This window comes from Volvox carteri, assembly GCF_000143455.1.
Source record: "Volvox carteri f. nagariensis unplaced genomic scaffold VOLCAscaffold_7, whole genome shotgun sequence".
In the NCBI taxonomy this organism is placed as follows: Eukaryota; Viridiplantae; Chlorophyta; class Chlorophyceae; order Chlamydomonadales; family Volvocaceae; genus Volvox; species Volvox carteri.
In genome coordinates, this window is record NW_003307550.1 from 444,447 (window position 1) to 462,752 (window position 18,306).

The 18,306-nt window shown below is 53.6% G+C and overlaps 2 protein-coding genes across 2 annotated transcripts in view; one reads left to right on the plus strand and one right to left on the minus strand.

Moving 5' to 3' along the window:
• Positions 1-6,918: 6,918 nt before the first annotated feature.
• VOLCADRAFT_42867 (uncharacterized protein) lies at positions 6,919-13,389 on the minus strand (the record flags this gene model as incomplete). Its single annotated transcript, XM_002947688.1, has 9 exons — positions 6,919-7,074; positions 7,506-7,595; positions 7,992-8,190; positions 8,233-8,240; positions 9,055-9,126; positions 9,225-9,281; positions 11,879-11,914; positions 12,632-12,737; positions 13,292-13,389. Coding segments are annotated over 9 exons (822 nt in total), but the record flags the coding sequence as incomplete, so codon positions are not given.
• A 659-nt stretch (positions 13,390-14,048) lies between these two features.
• VOLCADRAFT_103539 (uncharacterized protein) overlaps positions 14,049-18,306 on the plus strand; it is a gene marked incomplete at its 5' end in the record, with an annotated part of 5,882 nt that continues 1,624 nt past the window's right edge. The window contains 9 exons of the mRNA XM_002947555.1: positions 14,049-14,110; positions 14,469-14,703; positions 14,899-15,051; positions 15,172-15,279; positions 15,571-16,153; positions 16,186-16,265; positions 17,188-17,367; positions 17,672-17,718; positions 17,794-18,107. Of these exons, the coding sequence (XP_002947601.1) occupies positions 14,049-14,110; positions 14,469-14,703; positions 14,899-15,051; positions 15,172-15,279; positions 15,571-16,153; positions 16,186-16,265; positions 17,188-17,367; positions 17,672-17,718; positions 17,794-18,107 (1,762 nt within the window). The remainder of the gene's footprint in view (positions 14,111-14,468; positions 14,704-14,898; positions 15,052-15,171; positions 15,280-15,570; positions 16,154-16,185; positions 16,266-17,187; positions 17,368-17,671; positions 17,719-17,793; positions 18,108-18,306) is intronic.

Sequence of the window (18,306 nt, forward strand, 5' to 3'; positions counted from 1 at the left end):
TTAGACGGAAAAAATGCTTTCGGTCTAGGGCCGGGTGCATGCGTGATTTGCCGGTCTGCCCTGGCACGCGATCTCCATCAGCCCTCGTGCCAGCCTTTAGCAGCCCTGGGCCGTCCGCGGGGTGCGGGTCCCAATGATTGGTGCTTAAAGAGGTGGCCGTGTGTTTCCGCTCCCCATCCGGGCCCCGTTTGGAGACCATGCCCAAGTGCTGCCTGGTGATGAGACTTTGCATGTAGGAGGGTTGCCGGTTGTGGTTCAGGTCTTTTGCCTTAGTGGCCCTTTGCTTGGCCCTTTAGTGGCCTTTGGTTTGGGTTATGCAGACAGCACCGGCGATCCCGTGAGATCCCTTCAAGCACCACCCACCATTTCTTGCAGACGGTGCTACTAGGGTGATACGATGACGGCGCTGCGCCGAAGCGGCAAAGATGTCACCGATGCACACACACACGCAAAAACACGCCACATGTTTTGCAGTCCTTGCCGCTGCATTGCCATGCCATTCGCTTAACCCTCTGGCAAAGCCGCATTTTACATACCTAGTGCCATGTCGTACGATACACTAGCACGTCATTACATATACATACATGCCGTACCTCCTGGGCTATGGACACCGCAATGCCGACTATCATGGGCGCCTTGGTGAGTGCGTGCGGCCGGCAGGCCACCAGGCCGGGAAGCGCCCAATGGACACCCATTCGAACCCGGGGGCCCTGATGGCCAGTGAAGGACCGCGTTGGACCCGCGGGCCCGCCGGCCATGGGAATGGGAGGCGATGAGAACGGGGGGGTGGAAATGAAGCAGGACAAGAGGTTAAGGTCAGTGAATAAGCAAGCTGGGCTAAATACATAGGGTTAGGGGTTTCCGTAGAATTCCTTCCCAGGATCCTTCAACGCCACTTGGGACGCATTCTTCCCACCAGAGACCGGGCTCCACAGACCCCTCCGGAGAACAGCCTTGGTGCTGCCCGGGTCCCCCGTCCTTTCCCCGCCCACGTCCTTAGCCCAGCCACGGCATATCGCATCACATAGCCTTTTCCGCCTGCAAGCCACAGCTCCCCACCCGGCGCCAACAGCGCACCCTTCCTTCCAGCAACCTTTTTCCTCTCATACCTGCATGACCACGTCGCCCTCGGCATTGATGACCGGCTGGCACCCCGGCAGCCGCAGCACGGCTCGGGGCCAATGAGTGTCAAGCAGCTTGAACTGCAGATCCAAGCAGAAGGCCACCGCCTCAGCCACACCGTGGAAGGCCACCAGGAAGCTGTCGCCCTCCGTTACTATCTGGGTCCTGTGAAGCAGGGCGGGAGGGGGAGAAGGAGAGGAGGGATCAAGGGAAATGAAGAGAACAGGGTTTCAGGTATTATCGCGGGGCATGCACATGCACATGCCAAGCACACGCAGATCTCTCTCTACGAGCAACGTTCGTTTTCGATACGGTCCTGCAGTCGTTTCTGGTACAGCACACGCGATTCGCGCAGATGCAGGAAGACTGAACGAGTCAAGGCACTTCTCTTGAGAATGAATACAAGATTTGTCAAAGTTATATAACGAGAGTGAGAGCCTTTCCTTGTGAGGCACAGGCGAGCGGGCGAAATGTGTATAGTTAGGAAGCAACCGAGCGTGCAGTGCGGGGAAAGGACGAGCGAGACGCTTTGCACATCGAGGTCCCGCATGCAGCACAAATGAAGTAATAATTATAAGCTTGCTATTGCATCTGTAGGATGATCCGCCTTGGGGTTGTAAGATTGCGGCAAACAGTTGTATCATCACGGCCATGACATGCATAACAAGCCCAAACCCAAAATTCCTTGTCGTAATGAGCGCATTGCAGTTATGTATGATTTCTGGATGATATTCTGGTATCAACCAGCTCTGATGCCTATGGTGATGGTAGATATGGTAGGTATATCAACAACATTTCCGACATTCTAAAATGCTGGATTGCAGTAAGCAATCGAGTCACGTATCCAGTAAAGTTATAAGTTCATCCTGATCATGTACATGCTCATCATGGTCTCAGGCACGTGGCGAGTGTTTTGGATTATACAGCCATGTTGCCGCTGTCAGCCTCCGGCGGCAAGGCTTACCAGAGGCGTTGAGCCTATAAGCATTTTCTGTTAGTAAATCCATCGAATTGCCTAAAGCGCTAAGCGAAACCATGGCACTGGGCCAGTATGTTTAAACGTGCTTTTGCAAAGACCGTTTCCTGCCCCGAAGATATACGCCGTAAAAGGAGATGCATCACAACTTATACCCAAGACTAAATAGTTGGTGATCGTCATGGCTAGAATGGGCGGGAACGGACGGACAACGAAGGGACGAGTGCAGCGCCGCAGCGCGTAAACCGAGAGGCTCCAAAAGCACCAAAAGCAGCTTTGCCGCAGGGCCTCCACATAATGAATGAAAGTATGCAAAATGTATGTAGAGTTTGCGTGCGCGCTTTTGCAATCGTACTGGTATCCGGGGAGCTCTCCTTCCTTCCTGATGCGGCCTCACGCAGGGCTGGGTCAAGACTACTTACGTGCGTACATTACTTCCTCTTGGTTGCTGCTGCCTTACGGGCTCATGAATGAGAACCGCATCGCATACGCATCGCATCATTTCGTCTGCTATTGGAGCTGTAACTGCATGATCTGTGCGTTGTACAGGTTGTGTAAGCCAGGACTTGACATCAACCTTTTCCTAGGTTTCCTAGGTTGCATCTGTAGTCCTATTCGGCAACGGCCGCCCAGAGCCACTCAACGACTTGGCACGACATGCCACCGCGACAATCACTGCAGCTTTGTTGGCGCCTCCTTCGCCCGCCATTTGCAAGCTCGGCGTTTCGGCTTCTAGCATTCGTCTCGCGGCCAACTATCTCAAACGCACCGAAAAACGCCCACACAAAATAATTTCACTGCTTAGATTAAAATCGTCGTTCAGTGATCGAGCAATGATAGATCTGTTTCAAATCTTGGGTAGTTTTGGCCTAAATCAACATCAGGCAATAGGTTATAGATTATATTTGGAAATATTCCCCATAACCCTGGTTGTTGCTTGGCTCGCCTAGGTCGCCGAAATCCTTCCGCGCGTGTTGTCGGGCTGTAGGGTTATTATCATTCGTACACAATTTTGCAGGTGCCGTACATGTACACGTGCCCATGCAACAGCACTGCGTGGGACATTCCGTACAAATATACTGTGGGTGGCGTGTAGCCCACGCAGGTTTCGGCCGGCGCAGGATTCTCAACGTGTGCTAGGCCACCATCAGTCCTGGGCCCCAGGGGGGTGACACTGGTACGGCAGCACGCGCTCTTGGGGCGCCCCAAAGCGGTCGCGCAGTTTCCTCTGCTTGGAGTTTAGTGTAACAGGTCTTTCGGGTTTTAATTCTTTCGGATTTATGCTGTTTAGGGTTTTAAACGTCCACGTAATTAGAACATTACGCAACATGCCCCCCGAAGATAGATCATTGCTGTCGCTGCTAGAGCAGCGGGGAAATTACTGTCGAACTCTTAAACGTGTTGAAGCGAAGAAAGGCTGCCCTAGGAGCTTTTCTCCTCGTTGGCGAGCAGCTATGAGAGAAAAGGTTGCCTCTTCTTGTTAAGAGACGCCGATAATGTAATACCCAACACGGCCAGGAAATTCACTCGCAATTAAACCATGCAGCATGGACCCACCCGTTGAATTTGGCGATTCCCTCTCGCATTAGTTGGTCGTGGATCGCAAGCAGTTGGTCGTACACCGCGCGACCTGCCACCGAAAGCTGAGTTGATCCTTCAATATCTGCAGAAGTGAGGAAGGACGAAGACATGATCCGTGCATGATCACCGGACAAGGAGTAAGGCCGCTACAGAGCAGCGGTAAGCTAGGATGTGGTGGATTGCAGAGGACTTGCCGGTAACGACAAAAGCCATCTCCTTGCAGTCCACAATGCTTGTAGTGTTCCTCGCAGTCGTGCATGCTGATGACCCCGTGGTGTAAGCTGACTGGTATATGAGATTTTCCATGTCCTTGCCCGCCTCCTGGCCAGCTTTCTGCTTGAGTGCTTGAGCACGACTCCTCCATATCAACCAGCTTGTGATAGCCAAGATAATGCAGCCGAAGCCCAGCAAAGCAATGGCTACGGCCGACGCAAGCATGACGGCTACGCAGCGCTGTCGGCATCACACGCAACAGCTCGGATATGCCAGGTGAACTACTGCCTACGGAGAGGGACAGGCTGCTTGGGAAGCCTTGCAGCTCCTGTAATGAAGGGCTTGAAGGTGCTGCTGCTGTAACTGCCAAGTAATACCGTTCAAGATGGTTGGAAGCGTGTACAATGTTAATGTCATGCAAGTTGTATAAGCTTAATGCATTGATGCAGAGGTGCAGTCGTGTAAACCTTCTTTTCTCGAGACGCAGTCAAAGTATAGTGGAATAACACTGTGTGACTATTTCCACTACTGAAGGTGCAGTGTGTGCTTGTAAACTATTAATCGTATTTCAGTCGTAGATGACCTCGTTTGGTAGTTAGGGAGCTATCGCCAAATTGCTTGATTAATGGTGCGTCAGAAACAGGCTTGCGTGCAATATACTATTTCATCAGATCTACGCAGCCGAGCGTTCCCTACGGCCAGGAACACCGATTGCGGAAGGAAGGTTGGGCGCGAGTCTTCTGGCGTCCCAGTAGATTTGCGAGAAGAAAGCCGTGGAAATCATGTAAGGCCCCTTTTTTATATTTCCTCTATGATAAACAGGCAACAACATACAACATTGCAAATCTTGGCTTAAACGGACACCAAAACTTTCCGCGTGGCCAGTTTCTCGTTTCCCGAATAATCAACGGTTTCCAGATCGCTTACCTCACATTTCCGAGGTTACATGAAGTGTGAAGCTCACCGGTACTCTGGGTGGCTATTACGTACAGGTTGAGTAAAATCTGCCTATGAAAGCTCTACGAAGTGCTACCGCCAACCCTATACTACTGACGTTCCGGAGCACGCTACTTGGGTGGCCCTGTTTCGGGCATTTGTTGATCACAACTCATGTGGTGGATGAATTAGGCTTTATGGGCACTTAGGTGTCCATAGCTTGCCTACCTGGGGAGGGGACAAGGCAGAACTGCGCCGTATACCAGAAAGAGGAAGTAAGGATAGCAGCAGCAACAACACGTTGGACATATGTTGACGGATGCCTACAAGCAACTTGGTTCGCCGAGAAGAATAAAGAAGGGGAACTCACCTTCTCGCCTAGGATTTGGTTCGAATTGCACGCTAGATCTGTTTGTTGTCTACCCCTCGCCCTTTTGGAACGCGATTTAATTCAAGGTGCGGTATGTTAATAGACTTCTTTAAAGGCAATCAGGTGGCGGACCTCCTCAGCGATTACTATACGTACACGTAGGGTTTTTGCGGTGGCTTCACGGGGCTTACGGGCCTATCAACAGGCCCATACATGACATACACGCTCACCTTAGGACGCCAGGGGCCTAGAGGTACAGCGCGGCAAGGTCTTGTTTGGGGATGTTTGGGGCTTCATGACTCTCCGTACATCGATGTCGTACGATACAAAAGATCACGGAGAGGCTCGGCACGGAACTGAACAGCTCACAAGCGGTTGTGACATGACGGGACTGAGAGGCAGAGCAGGGATGGCGCCTTGCGCCCTTGTGGTCAAGGAAACGTGCTGAGGCTAAGTGGGCTATACATGCTGCAGCTAAAAGCGGCTAGGGGTTAGGCTAACGGCTTGTTGGGTGATCCTGCTGCTCCTTGTTGCTAAGGCGGAGCAAGGCTGACAGGTTGCACATCAAATTCAAGAGGCTTAGGCGCAATGCCAAGGAGTTGTAGTACTCTAGTACTCTAGCACCGCATCAAAGTAGCTGGTGTATGAGAGCATCAATAGCCATGCAAGAGGGAGCTTTCGGGACTTAGGGCCGCTGGCATCCCCATGCCCCCATCCCTGATCCGAACGCGCGACAGTCTTAAGGAGAGAACTTGTTTTTATGGTAATGCTGATGTGATATGCTTGACACTGAACGGGCAGAAGCTATGTTGTGCTGTTTCGCGAACTCCGAAGCGAAAATCAACGGCACGGGCTTGGTAAGGTCTGCTCTGGTAAGGTATGTTGGGTTTACGGCACGGGCCTAGGCTTAGTCACACAAGCTTCATGCATGACATGACATGTAAGGAAGTCGTGAAGGCACATCATTCGACGAGTCCACTATCACAACCCCCCCCCAGTGTATAAAACAACGCGCAGGTGCCAACCGATTCCAACTTGCAACCGACTTGCACACCCGTTATGGCAACCAACAAGAACCGGCCTCAACCAGATCTTTAAGGGGATTTGAAAGGGTTTGAAAGACAACGCTGCACAGTAAACTTCGAGTATCCCTAAACTCATTTCGACAACATTCGTCGACGCCCGCGAGTTACTCAGTGCGCTGCATAACGCAGGCCTGCTTCCGCGCCTGCTATCATCCTTTGGCGACCGTTTTACGCAGCGCTCCGTCGTACTTTCCGTACACCCTTGACTGCCATGAAGTACACCACAACCTAGAGAGGACTATATATATACTTTGAAAAAAACGTCTTCTACACCACCGTACACTACAGCACCTAAAAGCGCTAACCGCCAACTGCATTTCCACCGCACCTAATCGTCATCTGCCATCCCCCACCATCCATCGTAACCCCAACCCCAACTAGGTGTACCACACGAGCACAACGAGAACCAAATCGCCAAATACTAATTCGCTCACCATGACTTGCCGCGGGATCCCCCAGCACACCCCATGCCCTGCACACCCTTCTCACACCCCGCCAGAAGGGGGCCTCTACTACTACTACTACTACTACTACTACTACTACTACTACTACTACTACTACTACTACTACTACTACTACTACTACTACTACTACTACTACTAGACGGTGTCCGTCCCAGGTCCCGCTGAGCCTCCCACGGTTCCGAACCAAACCAGCATGACACTGCAGTTGTCTTTGCAACGCTTCTCCCGTACGGCAATGTTGATCAACCGATTGGTGACGGCCTTGGCTCCCAGCCCCTCATTCAGCAGCGAGTGTACGACATCCACCGCCTCCTGGGCGCCAAACACCTGGACAGGCACGACACGGGGGGGGGGGGGACGCGTAAAATGCTGTTGAGAGGTTGCAGAGGTTTATCCTTGGGTTTGTCTTATCTATATTTTTTTACTGGCAAATGTAGACGTTGTACCACCGCACTAACTGCCACGCACCTTGTCCTGAAGTTCCTTCCCGTCTCTAACCCCAAAGCCTGATCCAGGTAAACCCTCACCCCACCATAGTCCCCGATTCGTGATCGGGTCTTGCGCGCTTGGTTATTAATCAATAAATATACCAACTTTATATTATTTAGCTGTTCTATATCATATATAGCAGTACAAATATGGCCGTACATTCGGAAAGTTATCGAGGTAGGATTCCCGTTGATGTTACAGATCGGCCCCGTGCCGCGGGCTTTTGCATGTATTTTGCATGTACTCCCCTCCCCAAGGAAGACACTTACGCCCCAGAAGCCGTCGCAGCCCAGCAGCAGGAACAAGTCGCGAGAGGTCAGCTGAAACGCGGTCACGTCCGGTGTGCCGGAGCAGCCCATCTGGGGAAACATGAAGGTCAACATGAAGGTCAACATGAAGGAGGGTGTATTGAAGGAGGGCATATCAAAGAAAATGTTTTTTGCAATAGTCAAAAAAGCGTCGAGAAGACGGGACAGTTTTGGATTCCCTATATATTTTGTGTACCTGGCGCGTGACGGCGTGTGCATTACGTTGACATCACGCCGACACATCCATCATGCTGGGGATGAGAAGTGGGCCGCTGCCTCACACATGCACACAGGCCCGGCATCACTGAGCCGGCTCCTTCTGCACACATGCAGCCAGCCATACCATACGCACCGCCAATACACTACCCTACCTGACAAGTCACCACCTGGCGCCGTACCGTGCCGTACCGCACCACCCCAAACCCCAACCGCTACCCCCCCAGTTACCTTCTTAAACGCCGCATCGCCAAAGGATCTCGCCACCTGAATGCGGCCCGCCAGGCGCCCATTCACCACCGAGCCCCCTGCCTTCTCGATACGTTGCCGCTCTAACAGTGCCGTGTGCTCCTTCGTCAGCAAGATAGCCCGCGGCTTGGGGTCCACTGCAGTACCAGTACCAGCTGTGGTGCTGGTATTGGTTGAGCTGCTTTTGATGTTGATATTGTTGTTGCGGTTGTTTGAACTGGACCCGGCAACCTAGAGGGAAAGGAATGAAACAAGACGGGAACCATAGGTGGATAGATAGGCAGGCACGGTGGGGCTGTGTTTCGAAAGCTGCGCCAGCCAAGGGGCTGGAAGGAAGGTGAGGGCGGCTAGAAAGGCCGCAGAGATGTCGCTATTGGGAACACGTCTTGTTGTTTTTTTCCTCGGTGTGTGCTTCAATTTCAAACATTTCTGCTGCGACAGCATTCGTGTTAAAAGCGGCGCACCACTGTCAGTGCGTTGAACACGACAGATTTTACTGTGTAACTGTTTATAAAAACAATCCGCAATTGGCGCTGTACCGTGCTCTCCTATGGCGCAAGAATACCAGCGGTCCGGGGGCCAGCGGATGATTGACGCGGTCGCAGAGCCCGCGTACATTCAGCCTGAAGGCGGCTGGTGCAAGGTGCGTGCAAAGGGCTGTAGAAGCTGGGTATCTGACTGGCTGGCTAGGTGGCTGGCTAGCTGCCCTACTTCCCGCCTAAACATCTTCATGTGGGGTCATGTGCGGCAAACCAGCATGAAACACCACGACGGACGTTCAGCACTATCCATCTGGCATGAGCAATAATACGCAATGAATGGTCCGTGACCTAGGGTGCTGCTGTCATGCTGACCTTTTCAGGCAAGCGCCCCAAGACACACTGCAGGAACAGCAAATGGGGGACGGGGCGTAAGGAAAGGGAGTAGGTAAAATTGGTGAAAGACATGAAGGCGAGGCTGCGGGTGGAGGAGCTGCGTGGCCTTGTGAGCGCGGATTTATTGTCGCAAAAGGCCAGGGGTGTGGCAGAGCGGCGACATGGCGCACCTTGGCATCGCCCACATTTGCCACGAGGACCAAACCTTGGAGGACCCAGACTGTCACGGCGCAAGCACCATCCTGCATTATGAGAAGGACTTGCTCTTCGGGTAAAGGTTCGGGTAGGTGCACGCGTACGAACGTGCAGCGGTACTGTACAGCGTATTACTGATATTTACCTGCCAATTCATCGCTGTGCATTCCTTCAGCAATGCTTCATCAGTCTTCTTGTAACCCTGATGTGACAAATCAGGACAGTGTTTAAGAGGACGATATAAAGCGGAAGCAAATTGTACTGGTTTGTTCACGCAAACCTGGACAGCTCACAATATGAAAGCCACATGTAATTTACAACCAATTGCAAGACAGTGTGCGCTCTTGCCTAGGTCAGCCACTGTTTGCCGACGGCGAGGACGGCATATATCGACTGGCCATCGCCAGTCTCTGTAAGTCCTTTCCCAGGAAGCTATTCTGTCCCAAACAGTTGACTTCGGCAATTTAAGCAAAAAAGCTCATTCTGAAACTCCTGCCTTGATCAGCGAAGTAATCTACTTCGCAGGACAGCTACCGCTGCAGCGGTAGATACCGCTCTTGCCATTGTAGGCTCGCTTGGAATAGTGGGGGGAACCTTTTTTGCGGCTTTATACATCATTGAGCGTCAAAGCAAGGTACGGCTGCTCTTCCTTCGGCTACACATGCCGTTCGACCCCCCATCACCCCAACTTGGAGGCCTTCATGCCGGCCTGCCGTCACCTTCCGCGCACCCAACTGCAATTCGGCGAACGTTGCACGTGCAATGCTCTTATCACCTCGGGGAAGGTGGTCCGGCTCTAATCTATCATAGTATATCGTTGGCCATAGGTGCCTTACCCACTACCCGTCCTACCCCTGCCCCATACGCGTCCGGGGTTATATCACATAACCCCCATGCCGCAGCTCCTGTTGCTGCTGCTACTATTACTGCTGTGCACCCTTCGGATCACACCTCCTGTTATTTCAATCCCAACTCCAGACGCCTTAAACTGCCTCTTCCCCTTACAGCCTTATGGCGCTCACAAAGAACAGCTCCACTTAACTTGGTTTTGCAAACCTCCTTGCAGCTCCTAACCCGCTGACCCTTTTTGCGTTTCTGAATTTACATATCACATCGTCACCCCAACCAACCAGGTCCCCGGTCCCCGATGTTTCGTCGTTTACCCCTAGCCCCCAAAGATCCCCGTCCCGTGGGACCGTGCCGTTGGCATCTGCAACTTTTCAGGAAGTCCTTCACCGCAAACTCGAGCGGCTAGAAGCCACCATCAGGGAGCGAGATCAGCAGCTGCTGTCGGCGGCACAAGAGGTTGACAGGGCCAAGGAGGTATGGCAAGGCCATATCCAAACAGACAGTGCGTTGCACCGCTAAGAATATATCGCTAATAACCATAGTACTAATAACCACATCGCGCGTGCTTCGGCGCTTTCACCGACGCGAATGGAACAAAGGTGCACTTGACCCTCAGACCTTCTTCACCTTGTTTCGGACGCGCCCCCTCGTGTGGGGTACCACCCAATTCGTATCCACTTAGAATATTTGCCTTTCGCAGTTGTTCTTTTCCGCCGCCCAGAATTTAAATGGACTTGCGAAATTTAAAGGAATCCTTGAATCCTGAATCCAACTCCCCTGACCCAGCACGCCCGCGAGAACGACATGTTTCGAGTCCGCTACGCCGATGCCAGCCGGGACATCTTTAAATTGGAGAGGGCGCTGGAACTCAAGGCGAGCGGGAAGAGCGGGGGGCGATTGGCGTGTGTGGGTTAAGAGGGCACGAAACTTGTAGTAGAGAACTACACCCTCCGATCCGAATCTCCACCATTCACAAGTTGCGTAAATGCATGCGTTCCTTCCTTCCTACCTTGCTTGCACTCCTCAAGCCCCACATGTCTGCTTCTTCTCACCGCTTCTTGCCTTCCTCCCTGTTTCGCCTTGCATGTCATGTCACCTCATATGCCTGAGCAAAGCAGAGGCCAAGCGGAACCCCCCTTCCTTCAAGGCTATCCTGCAACATGGTTTTGTCATACTGGGGCCCCCATCTTCTCCCCCTCCCTCTTTCTCCCCCTCTCCCTCTTTTTCCCTTCCCATGAGCCAGGACGGCCAGCTTGAGTCCTTCATGGTGGTCGCCAAGCGCCAAATTGCGTACCTGGAGAGCCGGGTGCGGGACCTGCACAAGGCCGCGGACTAGCCGCCGCAATCTATTGCTGCTGGGCTGCACCTGTTGCAAAGCCAACCAGGAAACAGGAAACAGGCTCGGCCAGCAGCCCGTACCCTGTAACCTGGGGGCTTGCCTCGTCTTCGGAGCCTTACCTGCTATAGACTGCATTACAGTGTTCCGTTTTATTGAGAGGTTCCATATCCTTTGCGGACGGGGCGCCGGGTTGCCTATGAAGATGTATGGGTCGTTTGGAGCTAGTTTTGTGGCGTCATTACTTCTGCGTTGGAGCTAGTTTGTGGCGTCATTTGTGGCGTCATTACTTCTGCGTTGGAGCTAGTTTGTGGCGTCATTTGTGGCGTCATTACTTCTGCGTTGGAGCTAGTTTGTGGCGTCATTTGTGGCGTCATTACTTCTGCGTTGGAGCTAGTTTGTGGCGTCATTTGTGGCGTCATTACTTCTGCGTTGGAGCTAGTTTGTGGCGTCATTTGTGGCGTCGTTACTTCTGCGACGTCGCCTTCCTTGTAGTTATTCTGCTGGTGTGATGTTGTACGTGTGGTGGCAAAGCCGAGGACTGCCAGGCCATGTAGCTTCCCCAAGCAGAGGCCGTACAACTACCCGTACAACTACCCGTTCAACTACCTCACCTCGACAATAGCCGCCTTGCACGCCTTGGCGTCGGGCTTGCCATTGGGCGAAGGGAGACCCTGCATATGTGTGCAGGGTGCGTGGTGCGTGTGTCAGGAGCATACAATATCTACACAAAAACGAATTGCGGGTGTATGAATGAATGAAGGTATGTATGTATGCATGTATATTGGCATATTCTGAAGTAATGGGATATGGTGTGCGCGCGCCTGTGTTTACATATCTGTGTCCGGAAAACGAAAAGGGTTGGTTTGTTAGTTGAATCAGTTGTACGGTGCCAGTTGCTGGAAAAAAAGCATTGGAGGGGGTGCCGGCGCATGTGCTCATAGACGCTGGCTGGCATGAGGGCTGTAAGAAGGCCGAAACAAGAACACAACAATGTCGTGTTGGTGGTTAGAATGATGGTTAGAGTGGTGGTTAGAATGGCGGTTTGTGACGTCGATGTGTTTATACTGTGTTGGATGTGCCGTGAGGATATAAAAATTACCGAATCCAGATAATATTTTGTTCCTATGTTGGGTATGATTAGCCGAACGGAAGACATTTAAAAAGCAACCAGGGAGGTGAAAGGAAGAGGCCCAGACGAGAGCTAACCCTTTCACCGCGATCATCCGCCGCTCTCGTGCACGGGCTGCATCCTGAACATTCTGAACACGGTGCTGGCACAACCGAGCCACCGACTCAACACGAGCCAACCGAACACTTACCGAACTCCCTCTATTCAGTCTCAAACCGTCCTTTATCCCACCCACCTTGCGAATCAAGCCACTATCCAGAACCCGCGAGTGCAGGTGCTGTGCGGCGAAGGACGCGCAGGAAACACCCCCGTGCCCGTCAAAGATGCCAAAATAGGCAAGACTGTGTCAACCGGGCGTTTGGGAGGATCACAAAAACGACGAGGAGGGGGGGCAGGCATCTGAGGTAATGGTGAGCAAGGGATGGCAGCCAGCATGATGGGACACCAGATGCCCATGCTAAGGAAAAAACTCTGTTGAGTTTCCAAAGCCCTGTCCACGGCCGCATTTTCTGTGTGCTACTTTACAAAGCATAACAAGATGGAAGGCAAGGCACTAGCTCCATGACGGCTCTACCTAACTCTACTCCCTGGACCCGAAGTCGCTCACTACTTACACGTCTGGTATTGTTGAGCATTTTTGTTCTTAATCTGTAAGTAATCCAGCCCAACCGTAAGCATCTCATGGATTGCATGAGACGTGGTTTCCTGGAGGCCGATAGCCAACAGTGCGTCAACCGAAAACTGACAACGCTACTTGTCAAACGTGCCGATCCTTGTCAGGCCCATAATGATGAAATCCTAAGGAGGTCCAGGTTTCCGTGGAAGCGACAGGGCTTACACCTCCAATCCCACTTGAAACACTCGGGAAAGCCCGCTATGCGCGCAGGGTTCAAACCTGCAGTTGGGTTGGTGTTCTTCGGGCCGCGCGTCCAATTGCAGAACGCACACGTCCTCCATTGTATTCCGGCATCCCTTGTCCTCGCTGTAGGCTGCTGTTAAATAGGTACCCGTAGCATGGGGGACGCTGCCGGCACGCTCGGCTGGGCTTGGTGGGTCGGTCGCAGGTGTGCTATTATCGCCTTGGGGCTTTGCCGCGGAGGAACCTGCTGCCGGCAAGCGTGTGAGGCGAATTGCGGACATCTCCATCCATCGGAGGTGGCCTCCGGAGCCTCACCACCGCTTGCAACACATTGCTCCTGGAGCCTGGGCTCCTTTGCATCGCGTGTTGCATCGACGACCGCCTTATCCTCTAGCATACGTTTCCTAGATCCATCAGGTACTGGATATTCATCCTGCTGGTCTTTACATTTTGCAACTTCCTGGTGCTTCTCCTCCATTTCTTTCTGGCGCAAACCACCAAGGTGTCAATTGCCGGTCGGCAATGTCTATATCCTTGAAATATTTCAGGCATAAAAGAAAACTTGATGGACAGACCTTATTTAGGAAACAGGCCGCACAATGCTGTGTTAACGGAAAATGTTGTACGGCAGAATAGCTTTTACAGGTTTAGGCTTCTATGTGCAAGTAACTGCTTGATTCAGTCAGAAATCATTATTCATAAGCTACATTGATTGTTTCATTAAGGCGAACTCCATAGCTGCGCACCGGTTTTCTATCTGTAACCACAGTAAGGATTCCTAGGGGTATACCGTATGCAGCCTGCTCGAGAATTCCCCGCCTTTAGCGACGCCACCGTGGTTGGTGGTGGGTTCCGGTAAGGCAGTAGCGGTTACATACATGCCAGCCAAGGTCCCGGAGGATACGCATCCTGTGCTTGCGTACCGCCATGAAAAGGGAGCTTACATGATGTTGAGAGCTAACTCCTCAAACTGCGGCCGGCCTGGCACATAGTATCACCCAGTGAATCGATGGAACTTGCCTGGTGTAGAGGAAATCCATGGAAATCCGCCAATGCTGTTAGCTGACGGCAAGGCACCTTTATCTTGAAGATGCCCTATCGGTTTCTGACTATGACTATGAACGAAAAACTTTCATGTACGAATTCTGCATCACTATGGCTGCAAAATGAGGAGCCTCTCAGCTCCCAGCCTGCCCTGTCCCGTTTGCATCAGCCAAATCCAAATCCATTCCGCGTCTCGTCCTTTCTCCTTAACCCTGATGTCATACCGCTGTATCCTCCATCTAACACACCTTGCCAGTGTAGCCGGCATCCCCTCCAACACCGGCTACAACCGCCACATCGCCAACCTGGCGCCCCAGCAGCGCTCCCATGACGCTCCGGAACCCCGCATGCTCACCCAGATGGCCAAGCAACGCCTTGTTCGCCGCTCTGACGCTTATGAGCAGGTAGTACGGCATACCTGTTCATCGCACCCCATTCGTACGGCATATTTATCGTGCTTCTTCAACCTGCATGCGCCAGTCTATTAACCTACCTACCTACCAAAACCTACCTACAAGTTTCTTTTGATAAATCGGCCAAACCTAATCAACAGTCTTACAAATCGGCACGCCCTCCAACGCAAACCTCCTGCCGTACAGTACGGTCCGTACGTTTACCACGGGATAACACCGACCGCTGGAGACCAGTCGCAGCCATATCAAGAGATAAGCCCGCCGCAGGGGATGCGTGCGTCTATGCCGTACAACTCGCTGTACGGCACGTCCGCCGCTGCAGCGGGCCGCACCGCTTCGGTGAGGAGCAGCCACCCGCCGCCACCACCGCATCATCATCATCATCATCACCAGCATCATCACCAGCAGCAGCCCAGTGCCGCAGCCGCCGCTGCCGCTGTCGCCGCCGCGTACCAGCAGGCTGCCGCCGCCGCGGCTGCAGCCGCGGCGGCAGCAGCAGCAGCAGCTGCCGGACTGTCCTACCCGCCGCAGGCGCAGGGCACGCCGCAGATGGTGGCCATGCCGCAGGTGACACACGGATCGAACCGGGGAGACAAACCGTGAGCTTTCCTCCTACCTTGATAATTGCTCCCATACATATTACTTACCGTCGCGCTTTTAACACAATCTCACTCACACAAACCCAACCGAGCAAACCAAGCAAAACCTGGAAACCTGCAAACCGCCATGCAGCGTTGCCGTACATATAGCAGTCAGGGTATACAAGGCACGTGACTCCTCGGAGCGCATCTATATATGTACGGCAATTCGCCACCCGCTTGCGCACGTTGTCGTCTTGCACATGTCGTACATCTGCAGGTGGCGGCGGCCCAGGCTACGGCCCAGGGCCACGTGACGACGTCTTTGTACGCCGTACCGTCAACGGTGCCGCCGCAAAAATATCCACGGGAATCACGGTATACATCACAGTCACCGCCGCCGCCGCCGCCACCGCAGCAGCAGCATGAACCTGGCCACGTAGAAGCCCCAGTCACTGCCGACAACGATGACGAGGAGGCACCGGATTCGCCCTTGCGAGGTGTCGTACTCCGTAGCGCTGTGTCGCCGACGCCCACGCAGCAGCCGCCGCCGCCGCCGCCAGCGGCAGCCGCCGCGGGTACCTTGGCGGCGGCGGAGGCATGGCTGGCTGCTACAGCCGATCCAGTGCAAGGCTCAGAACCGGATGGCGCCAGCGAATCCTTGCCAGACATCACTCTACTGCCGCGACGGCGACTGTCCGTGGTTTCGGAGCTGCCGACAGAGGCAGAGGCCGCACAGCTGCCGCCCACACCGACGGCCGCCTCCGGCGCCGGTGGTTTCGGAGCGGTGATGCGTTCCTCGAGTGGTGGCTCAACCCTCGTGGACTCGCAGACACCAACTCCCCGGGTAGCGGCAGTTACCGGTCCGCCGCCGCCGCCGCCGCCGCCACCGCAGCTGCGTTTGGCGTCGCCGCCTCATCCCCCTCCTTTGGGCGATTCACTCCAGGGACCCCTTCCGGGAGGTTCCAGCCCCAAGTGCGTGTGTATGTATGTATGTATGTATGTATGTATGTATGTATGTATGTATGTATGTATGTATGTATGTATGTATGTATGTATGTATGTATGTATGTATGTATGTATGTATGTATGTATGTATGTATGTATGTATGTATGTATGTATGTATGTATGTATGTATGTATGTATGTATGTGTGCGTCTGCGTCTGCGTATGTGGGTGTGCACGTGTTTTTTTCACAATTGACCTGCGCGATTTGTTATAGAGCTGAGTTGCGCAAGGGCGTAAAACGGTTTAGCTCCAAGGGGGGGTCGTTTGCATGCGTGCGCGTATATGTGTGTATGCGTATGCACGTGTGTGTATGTATGTATGTGTGCTTGTGTGTATCTGTTACATATCGATCCTGGCCTGGTGCTGGCCGGGTTTGATGTTGGCCGTACCCCAACGGGAACGGCCGCCCAAGCACTCTACATTGGAGGGGCGTTATATCGTGGTATGTGTGTATGTATGTATGTATGTTTGTTTGTTTGTGTGTATTGGTGTATGTATGTGTGCGTGATGTTCTTTGGGCAAGTGCACGTGCTTGGGGACGACGAAACCCTAGGAAAAGATGTAGAAAAGACGTGGAAATCTCGGCCGCGCCCCGCCCTCCCTCGCGGGGGACCTGAAGGAGAAAACAGGCACCAACAAGAGGCGAATAGCACACAGGCAATAATGGAACCGTAAGTAACCGAAACGGTGATTATATCATTCTTAGTTAAATATATATATTGTTATAAGTTAAATATGTGAATTTGGAGTTCAATTCAAAATTGCTTTCTGTTTTGCTGCCTCGGGTCCAACCGCAGACCTCGAGCAGGGAGCCAAAACGCTCCGGGCCCCGGGGCCCGCGGCGCCCTCTCCAGCAGCGTCGCTGCTGCTGAATTCCACAACCCGCAGCCGTCGCGCGGGCTGTACGGCAGCGTTGTACGGCGACCCGCCACGGCCGGTGCAGCTGTGCCGACATCGACGCCGCCGTACGATCTACGTGCTGTAACCGGAGATGCAGCGGCGGCGCGGCCGCCGGTGGAGGTGTTGACGATTCATCACTCTTCGCGACATCAAGCGGAGGAAGTGGCGGTACGGATGTCAACGTCTCAATTTGGACCTGACGCGTCGTATCTGCAGTACGTACGGGAGGATGGGAATAAAATACAAAATGCAAAAGTCTTAAACAAAGAATGATCGGGAGGATTGGAAGGGGATGGGCCGCCGCCATGGCCGCTGCTACTGCACTCTCACCCTAATTGCTAAAAGCTAGTTTGGCATGTCGGCAATCATCGGTTGTCGTACCCCCGGTGCCGCTAGCCACCTGGCGCCTCCTCCTCCTCCCCCTCCTGCTCCTCCTCCCTCACCGCCACCACCGCTGCAACCCGCGCCTCAGCCGCAACCTCCCAGTCCCCTTCGGGTTATGTCAGTTATATCAGGTCGGTTAGTTCGGTTAGTTCGGTTACGTGTCATGGGTTCATTACCCGTTTGGCCCCCTTTTACCCCCGGGGGCCGCAGGTCTCCGAAATCTCCTTCGAGGCCCTCCTCAGCGGCAAAGGCGCCCTTGGGCTCCCCTCCCTCGCCACCCTACGGGGCCAAAAAGGGCTTATGGTCCTCCCGAGCCGCATTGGCGACCGAAACCCGTGGCTTGCGTGCTGCGGCGCGTTTGTTGCGCTCCGAAAACCGGCGGCTGGCGAGTGAGGCCGCGGCGCTCGCGGGCAGCGTGGAGGGGCTGGCGGAGGGGTGGCTGAGCCCGGAGTTTGTACGGCTTCACGCGGCATCAACGGAGCGTCGGCTACTGTTCCTGGAGCAGCTGTCCCCGCTGGCGTCATGTGGGTGGAATGGTTTGAGGTTTATGTGGGGGCACATGAGGTGGGGTGGGGGAGAGGGGGGAAAGACGAACCACAAACGAGTGAAGCTGCTGCCAGGGGGCAAGAGGAGGTTGGGGGGGGGGTATGTGTCATGTGGTGGCAATGGCTGCCCGAAAAAAAGGTACATATCATCAGGCGACGCAGTAGATAAACTGTATAT